This window comes from Vanellus vanellus, assembly GCF_965231255.1.
Source record: "Vanellus vanellus genome assembly, chromosome: 4".
In the NCBI taxonomy this organism is placed as follows: Eukaryota; Metazoa; Chordata; class Aves; order Charadriiformes; family Charadriidae; genus Vanellus; species Vanellus vanellus.
The window spans coordinates 13,633,664-13,645,799 of record NC_138909.1 but is presented as its reverse complement, the minus strand read 5'-3'; the positions used below and the strand labels follow the sequence as shown (position 1 = coordinate 13,645,799).

Genomic DNA, 12,136 nt, shown 5'->3' with positions numbered 1-12,136 from the left:
TTTCTAATAAGTATGTCAGTGGATTAAGCCTCTTCTCCAGAATCATAAGCAACTAATACATTCCCTTCGCGGACCTCTTCATTACAGAGAAATTTAACATTGAGTGAACAATCGACTACATGTACAGAATAAGAACGCAAAAAGTCTAAAACCAGAATAATTTAAACTAAAAGAAGTTTTTCAAAAGACAGTTAACAGTCAAACCTATTCATGGAAATCATGATGCGGCATAAATACCTGCTTCATGTTCCTGCACCAAGAAGTATAAAAGAAATTGTGAAAGCACGCGATCCAGAGGCTCTTGAGATTTGTGGGTTGTTCTTTATGTTGGTTTGTTGGTTATTTTGGGGGGGGGGGGTTGTTGTTTGGTTTTTTTTTTTTTAAAAAAAGCTGTCCTTTGGAGAATAGCATATAAAGACCTGTAAACAGAGGTTGATTGTCCAAGCTTTCTTAACTGAATTTTGATTATTTTTTTGTTAAATGTACAAAAAAAAAGTTCTATTATTAAACTGTTTTTGGTGAAACGCGCAAAACTTCCTTCCAAATGCATAATTCCATTTTTGATGCAGAACCTCATAGACTGCAGAGGAGTTAAGGTTTCTTTGTATTTTGTAAGGTTAGTATGACATCACAATGCAGTAGAAGTCCCTTAATTTTTTCATGGAATTTCTCTCTGTATTGGTTGAAGTGCATAATGCTTTCTGGTTCTTCTTCAAACCAGAACTTGTCAAACTCATAAACCAGATAACCTGTGAAGAAAATAAAATACTGATCTACAAAAAAGACCTTCACGATAATCTGCCTTGATCTAGCTAGACTTAGAATCATCCTTTAGACTCTACTCAATCCCTTAAAATAGGGAGTGTCCCATCCTGGTCAACAGCAAGATTTTGGACACTGGAATAATGAAATAAAAAAAAGAAATAATCTTCAAATACTGAGTTTTCAGACTGCAGTCTCTAATATATAGAAAGCCACGCAAATTTATCCCTTAAACGTACGTTTCTGTAGCACAGCATTTAAGCATCAGGTGCATTTCCAATACGTGATCCAGAAGACAAAGGGCTTGCTCTGGCTAATGAGAAGAGAGTGGAAACACACTCTACGTTGTAGGCCTTCCCCTGGTACTCTGTACAAAAGAAGCTGCAGATACTTACAGTAAAACTGGTGGAAGTGCTCCATCTGTGGCGATCCAGAGACCATGTTGTACAGATGAGACTTTAAAGCACCATTCTTAAGTAAGCTGTATGCCATTTCTGTCAGATTGATTCCAACTATTGCATAAGAATATCTGCAAGACCAATCATAGGTCACATTTTACCTTGTGGATCAAAGGACCTAAAAGCTTCCCTGAAACAGTCTGCATTAGGCTAACTGTAAGGGTCAACTTTTGCTATGATACATTTTGACAAGCTGAGTCCGGCCTACAGACCACTCTTTCCATTCCCTGGTGCATCCAACCACGTAAAAGTTATTTAAAAATACTAGCTTTCTATACACTAGTATGGCAAACGTCTCCTTTAGGCAATAATAAGATGGTAAGGCTAATGAACATTGACCTCAGTTTGCTCATTTGACATTGTTAAATCTACTGGAATATTAAAAATCAAACATGAAAAACGTTGTTGCAGTATAAATCGAATGGCCACCTCAATCTGTTCTTCAAGCTGGAAAAAAATCTGTTTTTTTGTTGCATGGTATAGAAAGCACCACAACAGAAATTCTTAAAGGACTGTTAAAACAAGTGTTTCTGGGGGAAGGGGGGGAAAAATAATTATTTTGTGTCAATGATGAGGGTATTTAAGTGATCTAAATGTCTCTGATATCCTATTCATGACCTAGTTGCACAAGGTAATATTATTTACAATTGAAGCCATGAAAGCCTCCCATTCTTGGTAGGTGATCGAGTTAACTTGGGGACTAGATGGATCAGATGATACATGCAGATTTACCAGCTCTCCTCTGTATCTGACTGGTTCTAGAGTATATTTCCCTGTAAAATGAGCTAAATCTTTTAATATGCAAAGCTGAACAACAACAAACATATATTTGTATATACTTATTACGGAACAGAAACCTAGCAAAAAAAGGGATCCCAACACAGGATCAGTAAGAAGGCAAAAAATAAGTATTCATTTCTAAATCTAATCTAAGCCTATTAAAAATAAAGCTAACGAAGATTTTAAAGGTGTTCACTGTGTTAACCAAAGGCAATATTTTGCAACATTTTTGTCCCAACAAGTCTACTCAGTGAAAAAAAACCAGCTGCAGGTAGTTCTCAGCCTGAAATAGATTTCTGTGTTTGGTTTCTCATGCCATTTTACTTTGGCCCTTTTTTCATCCTTTAATGGAAAAAAAAACCACAAATATTTTCTTCTTTATTTTCAGGACACACACTTGACAGTCTTCACATAAGCTCTTAGACAGAACAAGCCATAAAAAGTCATAGAGTGACTTACCCCAGCTTTGGGTGATTTGAATGAGAAAGGATCTGACGAGCTTCGTCGGTATAATGCTTACTAAAATACCTGTCAGTGTAAAACAGGATCTTCCATTATTTTTTTTAAGTTCATATAAAAAAAATTCATGTACTCGATATCAAAATGTGTAGCTTGAACATAAAGCTGCATACTACTCTGTACTGAAAAATGGCACAAAATGAAGACCAAGGAAAGGTAGCAAATTAAATTATATTCGATATGAACTAATAAGGTAAAAAAAAAAATTATTGAAATTATTGTGATCTAAACATCAAACATCCCCCGAGTCCACAAATTAGCAAAGTCATGCAAGCCTATTTATTTTTAATTACAGTAATTAATTCAGGAATTTTAAAATCTTTTGACAAGCTACTTTCTAAATTATAAACTATCAAATCTATAATATGACAACAAAAAAAAAAGTTGTCTTGGGCAACTTTCTGTTCCTCCCCTCACTTGTTGGCCTCTACCCAACCACACATTTACAGATGTGGAGCCACTAGAAATATTGACTTATTTAGAAAATACCGTTTTTCACTGTACAGAAGCCACCATTTCTATTTGCTTCTATTCACTCTTCATTAGAAATAGCACTAACTAGAGAAAATACATACGTATTGAAAATTGGTTACAAAAGAAATTAAATACTTCTTTTCACTTACACCAGATTCACTAAGCCCAGCAGGCCCATTCCTCTGAAGTCTGTTTTGGGGTCATCCCCTTGGAAACCAATGTCACACCACTGCTTGGTGATTCTGGCCTTCAGATTCTCATGAGGCATCAGCAAATTCCAAAGCTGCACAAATATGCTTCCATGTTATGCACAGCTGCTAAAGTATTCCAAGTCACATCATTCAGAACGCTTGCCGCTGCACATTAGAAACCATTGACCAAGGAACAAGATACAATCTGCATGCTGTTCTTTTCCGTTAGGGGCAATCTGGAGTCATACTACAATGGCTTACTTCAGCAATTATGAAAATGATTACATTTAACATTAAATGCGATGATTTCCCTTAACGGACAAAGCCACTGTATCAGTACTAAGCAAACAAAGACTTGTTTCACTTCAGAAATTAATTTATGCATCATTTTCTGATAGGACAGCTGTAAACCGAAACACAAATTCTCAGTGAATGCTCACTTAACATGTCGATGTTGAGATTTGCATAGCAAGTTGAGATAATTATGAAATGCTAAGAAAATGACATGCTATATATTTGCACAGTAGAAGCTATTTAAAAAAAACCTCAAGCAGTATTATAATATTTGCTTGCTATTATTTATTGCTACCTAAAATCCATTACTGATAGTTTTTATCTTCCAGCTTTAAATTATCCTCTTTGACATTGACTGGGATGCAGTAGTAAGAAAACACTAGTGTCTTTTCTTATTTAGTAATTATTGGTTTATAAAGTTAAACATGTGCATAAGGTTAAATATCTTTTTAGTTAGGATGCTTCAGTGGCCCGTTAAAAAAATATTTTGCTACTTAGGTGGTGTTGTTATGTCTGATTTCACAAGAAAGAATCCCAGTGCAAGTAACTCTAGTTTACTAATTTGTTTTGCTTTGATGTTGTATTTTAATGTGTCACTTCTACAATGGCTTAGCAGTTCACAAGTAGAAAAGAGCTTTACGTAGGCCAGCTGGTAAGAATATTATCAATAAACTCAGTTCATTCAAGCTGTTGGACTTGGAGGGGGAAAAAAACCCAAACAAACAGGTTTTGTATTTAAAAGATTATTTTCACCTCAATTAACTGTTCCTCATGTTCTTCGTTATCCGAATCATACGGGACCTTCCTCAGATTTTCCACGTTCAAATAAAGTTTTTTATAACCTGATATCTGCAGTAAGGATATATGCAGATTTGTCTTAAACCTGAAATAATAACAAAACACCACAAACAGAAGCTATAAAGAGGTGTAGTTAGCCATAAATTCTTGCTTGAACTACCAGATAAGACCTTTCTAATGTTAATGTAACATAAACACTAGAATTATGACATCCTTTATGTTTACCTTTCAAACTACAGCATATTGGTTAAGTATACTGTTATATGAATCTTATTTCTACTTAAAAAAATAAACTCTAGCCAAATCCAGTACTGTGGAGTCAGGCCCTACTCACTTAAATTATGGAAATAAAAAAATAACTTGGCTAAAATCTGTGATGACACAGGAAAACTCAGTATATCATCCTGACCCCTGTACCTTCACTTACCCCCAAACTTTTTGTAAGTCTTCAAGTGAAACTTTGAAGCTATAAGTATTTCTGACAAAGAAGCATTTCATTAAACTTTGAAGTTTTGACTATTCACAATTTTTTTTAGTTACTTATGCAGATAAATGCAAAGGCATCACTATACTCTCGCAAATATATCTAAGCAATTACATAGTTCATGTAATCAACCTATGCGATAATCATATTACTTACAAAGAAGGAGTAACAGAAGGGACCTGCAAGATAAAGATGCAGTTACCCCAAATCCATGTCAATTAAAACTTTGCAATTTATTTTCTAGAACTGAAGAGGACATAACCATACCTTATTTTCTAATTTCATTCTAATTGTTTGTGCTGAATGGCCTAATATTGTATCAGATTAAGCAACTGCAAGAATGTGCCAAGTCGTCAGTATTATCTGCCATGAAGAACTTATGTTCAGGTTCCACACATACCCTGTATCCTTCTGTTCAATTTTCTTTTCTTTCATTACATCTCTGACACACTTCTCCACTTCAGCTTCCTCAGCATGTACAGCATTTCTTAAAACCTAGGCGTTAACACAGTAAAAGACCTCATGAGGAATGCACAAATCTATCATCTACTTTATTCTTATTTCTCTGCTTCTGTATACCTGCCATGTATGTATTCTTTACTATAAAAGGAGAACAGCCAATTCATTGCAAATGGGCTCAAATTGGATGTAAAAGATCTGCAATAATTATATAAAAGCACAACTTGTAACTTTGTTAGACTGTAAATGACAATCTTTACACTGGAGTCCCATAAAGAATACATAAAAAGCTCAAGAGTTGCTTAGTCTAGGTTCTTGTTTGCTTTCAAATGTGGAATTGAAACGTGTTTTTCCTAATCCATTTGAAACAAACGCAGCTATTGAGTAGCAAAAGGGATAAAACATCAATAAGGAAATAATGCTTCAGAATTAGGAGACAGCGAATTAACGAAGTTGAGGTTTCAATGCTGGGGTGACACAAAAGAACTTCATGTAAGATGCTGCTATTCTGCAGCCTTCTAGAGAAAGGGGCAAATACAGTAATGATAATTATACGCTGCCCACGTAAAATCACTTCATAACAATTTAACTTTGTCTTCTCGACTTCTTATGGTCACACTGCATTCTTTAATACAATTTATGCTAATGCCAAATCAGCTTCATTTCAGTAAAGCAAAAGGTTAACTCTTAAAACTGAACATTAATACATTTGATAGTATCTTCTAATTAAAAGATGCTAAAAGACCCACTCATACTGTGCTCTACTGCAACAAAGATGCTTGTGGCAGTTACTAATTCTCTCTCAGCATCACATTGCAGTGATCAGCTAGAAAAGGGAGAATGAAGTTCCCTCGCTGTCTAAAGATGAAAAGTTTTGTTCAAGATGCGCAATTTTGAGGGTTTAAAGTGTTAGCTTATGTCTAACTGCTACAGCACAATCAGAACGAGCTTGTCAGTTAAACGTCTACCCGCAAACTTAGATAACATTTTTTCAACAACTCAAGACATTGTTGCATACACTGCATTTAATTGCTTTATCCATATCATTTATCTATATTACACTTCTGGTTTCTACAAAAACAGCAAAAGAGATTGTCGTGACAGGGAGAACTGATCCTCTGCAAGAACAGAAGCTCTGTGTAACAGCTTGTCTGACTTGCTGCTAAAGAGCAGGTAATCTTTCAGAAAGATGGAAACACTTGAAGGGATGTGGGGTTATTTTTGAGAAACCCTGACTAACCCTAGCATACAGAACCCAAAACACTGTTCTCTCCTCTCTGCCTTTTATTCCTCTACTTTCCCTCAAAAAGTAAATGCACATGTTCTTTTCTGGGATCTGTCTCTGAAAGGTCTTATTACAGTTTAATCTCTAGTATCTTTTACCTTATTCTTTGATGATTCCAGTGAATGTTCTGCAATACAAAAAAAAAAGTAAATGTCACAGTTAAATGGAACTGAATTGCTTTAAATAACTGACAGCAGGTCTTCCTGTGGCATGTAAGTATTACAAAGTTTTGAATCCCTTTTATACATGTAATTAATCAAAAATTACTCAATCTTAAAATCAACAGGTATCAGGTAACTGAAAGTCTTAACTGACATAGACTTTTTTTATAATCCCCAAGTGCAATGCTGAAAATAGATTCGGCTTTGTTAAAACACCGATTAATTATATGTACAAAAACAAAGCCAAATTTGAAAAGGTGTCAAGACAAAAATATGTCTCTTGATATTTTCCTATTCTTAGAGATGGTTTTGTGTTTATTACTGAAGCATAAGGAAGCAAAGTCACTTCCACAAGCTATTGTTAAAACAGTAAAAACTATAGTTTCTTAAATTACTATTTTAGATCAAAATTCTGCATCAAGCAGAATTGTGCATTTAATCACTCTTCCTCCCTCCCCCAAAAAATGCATTAATGTCTGTTCTGTGTGGCTTTTTAACTAACAGGAAGGTAAGAAAATACAGAAAGTGATGGGAAGATTTTGGGGGAAAATATCAAATTTCTGATTCACTTTTTGCAGCTAAATGGAACTACCTTAGCCAAGCAGGCAAGGAACTAGATCTGGCATTCTGATTTAAAATTTTCAGGAAGAAGGGAGCAATGAAAATGTGGTCCAGGGGATGCACACTGCACTCGGGAGTGGTTCTGGTTTCCAATGATTGCTTTTCATGGTGTTTCTAAGGATCTAAGTTCTCGGGCAGAACTTATTGTGGCCTTCCAGTACCTAAAGGAGGGCTACAGGAAAGATGGGGAGGGACTCTTATCAGGGAGGTTAGTAATGGGATGAGGGGTAACAGTTTTAAACTGAAAGAGGGTTGATTTATATTAGATATTAGGAAGAAATTCTTTACCCTGAGGGCGGTGAGGCACTGGAACAGGTTGCCTAGAGGAGCTGTGGGTGCCCCATCCCTGGAGGTGTTCAAGGCCAGGCTGGATGGGGCTTTGAGCAACCTGGTCTGGTGGGAGGTGTCCCTGCCCGTGGCAGGGGGCTTGGAACTCGATGACCTTCAAGGTCCCTTCCAACTGAACCATGCTATGATTACCTATGCTCAGCGTCCGCTGTGCCCCTGCCTTCGCGCCATCGAAGACGCGCTGCAATTCGCACTTCCGAGTCAGCAGCCTCAAGATCCACTTCAGCCAAAACCGAACGTAGTTGCTGTACAGGAACCCCCACAAGTACACCAACATCTTCTGCGTGAGGAAAGCCCGGCGTTAGCAGGAGGGGCGCGGCGGGGGCAGCCCCCCTCCAGCCTCCCCTCCCCACCCCTCCCTCCGGGGGGCAGCACCACCCGCCCCAAGCCGGCTCCCCCTCAGCCCCGCGCCGCCCGTCGCCAGCCGTTAACGGTCAGCGCGCGCCCCCCCGCCTCCCCCACCCTGAGGGGAGCGGGCACCTGCCCCGGCAGCGGCGAGCTAACGGCGCCCGGCCGCCCCCCGCCGGAAGCCGCCTTCCCCGACCTGGAAGTGACGGTAGGGCGGAAGTGGCGGTTGGGAGGTGCCTTCCCCGGCCCGGTGGCCGGTAACGGCCGTGCCGCGCGCTCCTCGGGAAGCCGGGGGCGCGTAACGGCGCGGGGCGCCCGGCTGCGCTCCCTCAGCCGGCGGAGGGAGCCCCGGGCAGGGCAGGCGAGCGCTGTCCTGGGTCGGCCGGCGCTGTGGGCGAGCGGGCGGCCTGGCTCGGGTAAAGCAGCTCATGCCCCGAGACCCCAGAGGCCTTGGCGGCTGGTCCGGGGTGCGTGTGTGGGGCGCAGGCCGAGGTGGCAGGCGTGCCGCCCTAGGGAGTGGTGCAGAAGCCCTTGCCCGACACGTTAGTCCGTCAGCCGTGGCCTGCCAGCCGGGACACCGTGCTTTTGCTTCAGGGCTGACCCTGGTGCTAACCGGGGAGTTGGCACGGGCAGCCCAGCTCGTACCTGGGCCAAATCCCAGTGTACTGTCTCACTAGTTAACACCTTCGCTGCCTTCCTGATGCTTTGCAAAATACAGTTGGGATGGCTTGTGCTTGTTTAAGTGTTGACGAGACTGTGCTTGAAGACTTGTTGCTTGCCTCCACTATGGCTGAAGGCCGCGCTAATCTGAAAGGTGTTATGAATTTTGGGGGGCTGGATGTTTAAGGTGGGGTGCTTTGCTATGGGTCCTGCTTTGCTGTTGCTGAAGGGAAGTTCAGCCTAAACGTTTTATTTCGTTCCGGTCAGTGCTTCTATTGTATTGTAATTAATGATTGCTTCGGTAAACGCGGGTTGAACAGTTCCTTTGAGGACAGCAGAAGGAATTCCTATTCCTCTAAATTGTATGCAAAATTTGGAGGGTTGAAAGGGAGCTGACAGACTTGCTGGACTGCATTCTGGTACATTTTTTTTTTTAATATGAGGAAATTGAAGTACCTTTTACACAGAATCCAAAGCCACACAGCAGGTCTGGTGGCCTGTGTCCCACAGAGGATTTCCGAGGGTGGACCAGCACATTTGGCATCCTCCCTTTAGGTTTTTATACTCGTAGGGGTGTAGAGTTTCATGTGGGGGAATCACTGATATGTGACCTTCAGTTGTTTGCAGATCAGATTCCTACGCTTTATGAGGAGAGATGATGCATGTTAAGAGGTGGCATGTGGTCATTTTTTTCCATGTAACTTCTTAAGTGAGTAATCTGACTTTTAAAAGTATTGGAGTGCTATTGAATGAAAAGAAACTAAAAATACTTCACTTTATTGAAAACTACTCTTATTTGGTGACATAATGGTTCTATCACATCACCTACATGTAAGTCAGTCTAAGACAGCCAAAAACCAGGAAAAAAAAAATCTTGAAAAAATACCAAAGATCCAGTGCATAAGAACTGATAAAAGAATTTGGAAGAAAGAAATTTGTCTGCATTGCAGGACCTGGGTAGACTACAGCTCCCACCTAGTTCGTGTGGGAAACAACCCTGAACAAACAATCCAGATCAGGAAAAAAAGATTTTGCTACACCTCCCATCTGACGATTTGTCAGAGCACTGCTGCTGTGGTATTTAAACACGGCTGAGCTGAAAGCTTGTTGTCAGGAGAATGCTGGCTTCAGCAGCAGCAGGGTGCTACAGTTTGATGTTGGGAAGGCGGAGGAGTTGTAACAACATGAAGAAATGGGAGGGTGGTCAGGTCTTTGCAGCCAGTCTTCACACCCACGTGGGGATTGGATTGCTCTGAGATAGTTCATGAGCTACCGGAATTACTTAGAAAGTCCAGCAGGTGCATCCTTAAAGTGTGGGTCTGTGCAAACAACACTAAGGGAAATTTGTAGCTGATGAGACTTTTCTTGGTGTATACCAAAATAAAACCTTCCTACTGCTTCAAGAGTTTCACTTTCCATTGCGTCTTTTAATTGACTGAATAGCTTCATATCATAGAATGGTAGAATCACAGAACAATTTGGGTCAGAAGGGACCTTCAAGGTCATCTAGTCCAACCCCCCCTGCAATGAGCAGGGGCATCTTCCAGTAGGATCAGGTTGCTCAGAGTCCCGTCCAACCTGACCTTGAATGTTTCCAGGGGTGGGGCATCTACCACCTCTCTGGACAACCTGTTCTAGTGTTTCACCACCCTCATAGTAAACAATTCCTTCCTTATATCTGGTCTAAATCTTCCCTCTTTTAGTTTAAAGCCTTTAGCCCTTGTCCTATCACAACAGGCCCTGCTAAAATGTTTGTCCCCATCTTTCTTATAAGACCTCTTTAAGTACCAAAAGGCCACAATAAGGTCCCTCCAGAGCCTTCTCTTCTCCAGGCTGAGCAACCCCAGCTCTCTTGGTCTGTCCTCAAAGAAGAGGTGTTTCAGCTCTCTGATCATTATTGTGGCCCTCCTGTGGGCCCACTCCAAGAGGTCCATGTCTTTCCTGTGCTGAGGGCTCCAGAGCTGGACGCAGTACTCCAGGTGGGGTCTCACCAGAGCAGAGGAGAGGGGCAGAATCTTCTTTTGATGCAGCCCAGGATACGGTTGGGTTTCTGGGCTGCAAGCACATGTTGTCAGCTCATGTGCAGCTTTTCATCCACCAGTGCTCCCAAGTCCTTCTCGGCAGGGCTGCTCTCAATCCCTTCATCCCCCAGCCTGTATTGAAACTGGGGGCTGCCCAGACCCACATGCAGAACCCTGCACTTGGCCTTGTTGAACCTCATGAGGTTCACACGGACCCACTTCTCAAACCTGTCTGGGTCCCTCTGGATGGCAATCCTGTCTCTCAGGCATGTCAACCGAACCACTCAGCTTGGTGTCACCTGCAAACTTGCTGAGGGTGCACTTGATCCCACTGTCGATGTTATTGATGAAGATATTAAATGGTACTGGTCCCAATATGGACCCCTGAGAGACACCACTTGTCACCAATCTCCATCTGAACATTGAGCCATCATATTAATCATATCAATATCATTCTTTTTTTTTTTTCTGTTATTTATACTTAAATAGAAAATCCTTTTTGAATGGATTGTTAAAAACCAAAGTGACTCCTTCTTCTACTACAGGTTTTGGAATTTGTTCCACTTCCTATTTTGGTTTATGAAATTCCTAAACTTTACCGTAACAATAAATACGTACAATACTCCATCATTGTTTTCTCAGTCGGCTCTTTTTGCTTCCAGTCTCTAGGACTGATGTGGAGAGTATCCAGTGTTGACAATACATTACAAAATACTTCTCTGTGTTATTAGACTTTTTGAGCTAAGCTTGAAAACGTTTAGGGTCTTGTTTTAAAGCATTTCTGAAATGTAAGAGTTTAAAAGATGCAAGTTTTAACCTAGCTTATACTTTTTTTTTTGGCTCTACCAATGTTTTCTATACTTAAATCTATTTTAAAGTAAAATTATGATCTTCAAGGTCCTTTCCAACTCTAAACCATTCTATGATTCTATGAAAATCTGTAACCAATCACCTTTATTTATTTAAAAATATTAAAGCATGGGGGTTTGACTTTTTTTCACAGCTTTTTATAACTTGTTATTAAAAAGACATAGAGCTCGTTTGCTGTAAATAAAGCAGGAGATAAAGGTGATTATACTGAACTTGGTAATTTCAGGTGTGTTAATTTCTCTTTAGGTTCCAAACTTGATCATCTTTTTCAGTGTGTAACAAGCAAGTGTAAGCACTTGACTTAACACTTCATTGGGTTCTTTACAGAGCTGAGCGATCTGGCTGTGACCACGTTTGATTTTACACACATGTTAGCCCTTGAATCATGCGAGATGCTTCTGTATCATCATGGTCAGTCAATTCATTAATTATATTAGGTCAAAAATACAAAGCAGTAGCTTAAGGAAAAAAAGTTCTAGCTTCCTCTTTTTGTGTTCAAGGGTTGCCTTTCAGCAGTACCTTCACAGGTCGGTTGAAGGAAAGATAATGACCTACTGTTTGCCTTTCAAAATTACATTTCTTAGGTGACAGCAGGGCAAATAA

The 12,136-nt window shown here is 40.2% G+C and overlaps 1 protein-coding gene across 1 annotated transcript; it reads right to left on the bottom strand.

Annotated features, from left to right (window-relative positions):
• Positions 1 to 263: 263 nt before the first annotated feature.
• On the bottom strand, positions 264 to 7,911 carry ELMOD2 (ELMO domain containing 2; the record flags this gene model as incomplete). The annotated part of the gene is made up of 8 exons (XM_082482257.1): positions 264 to 749; positions 1,158 to 1,291; positions 2,460 to 2,528; positions 3,143 to 3,276; positions 4,232 to 4,361; positions 5,161 to 5,255; positions 6,603 to 6,631; positions 7,767 to 7,911. 8 exons carry the CDS (start codon positions 7,909 to 7,911, stop codon positions 592 to 594), a joined length of 894 nt encoding a protein of 297 aa, XP_082338383.1. The 3' UTR covers positions 264 to 591.
• Positions 7,912 to 12,136: the final 4,225 nt, after the last annotated feature.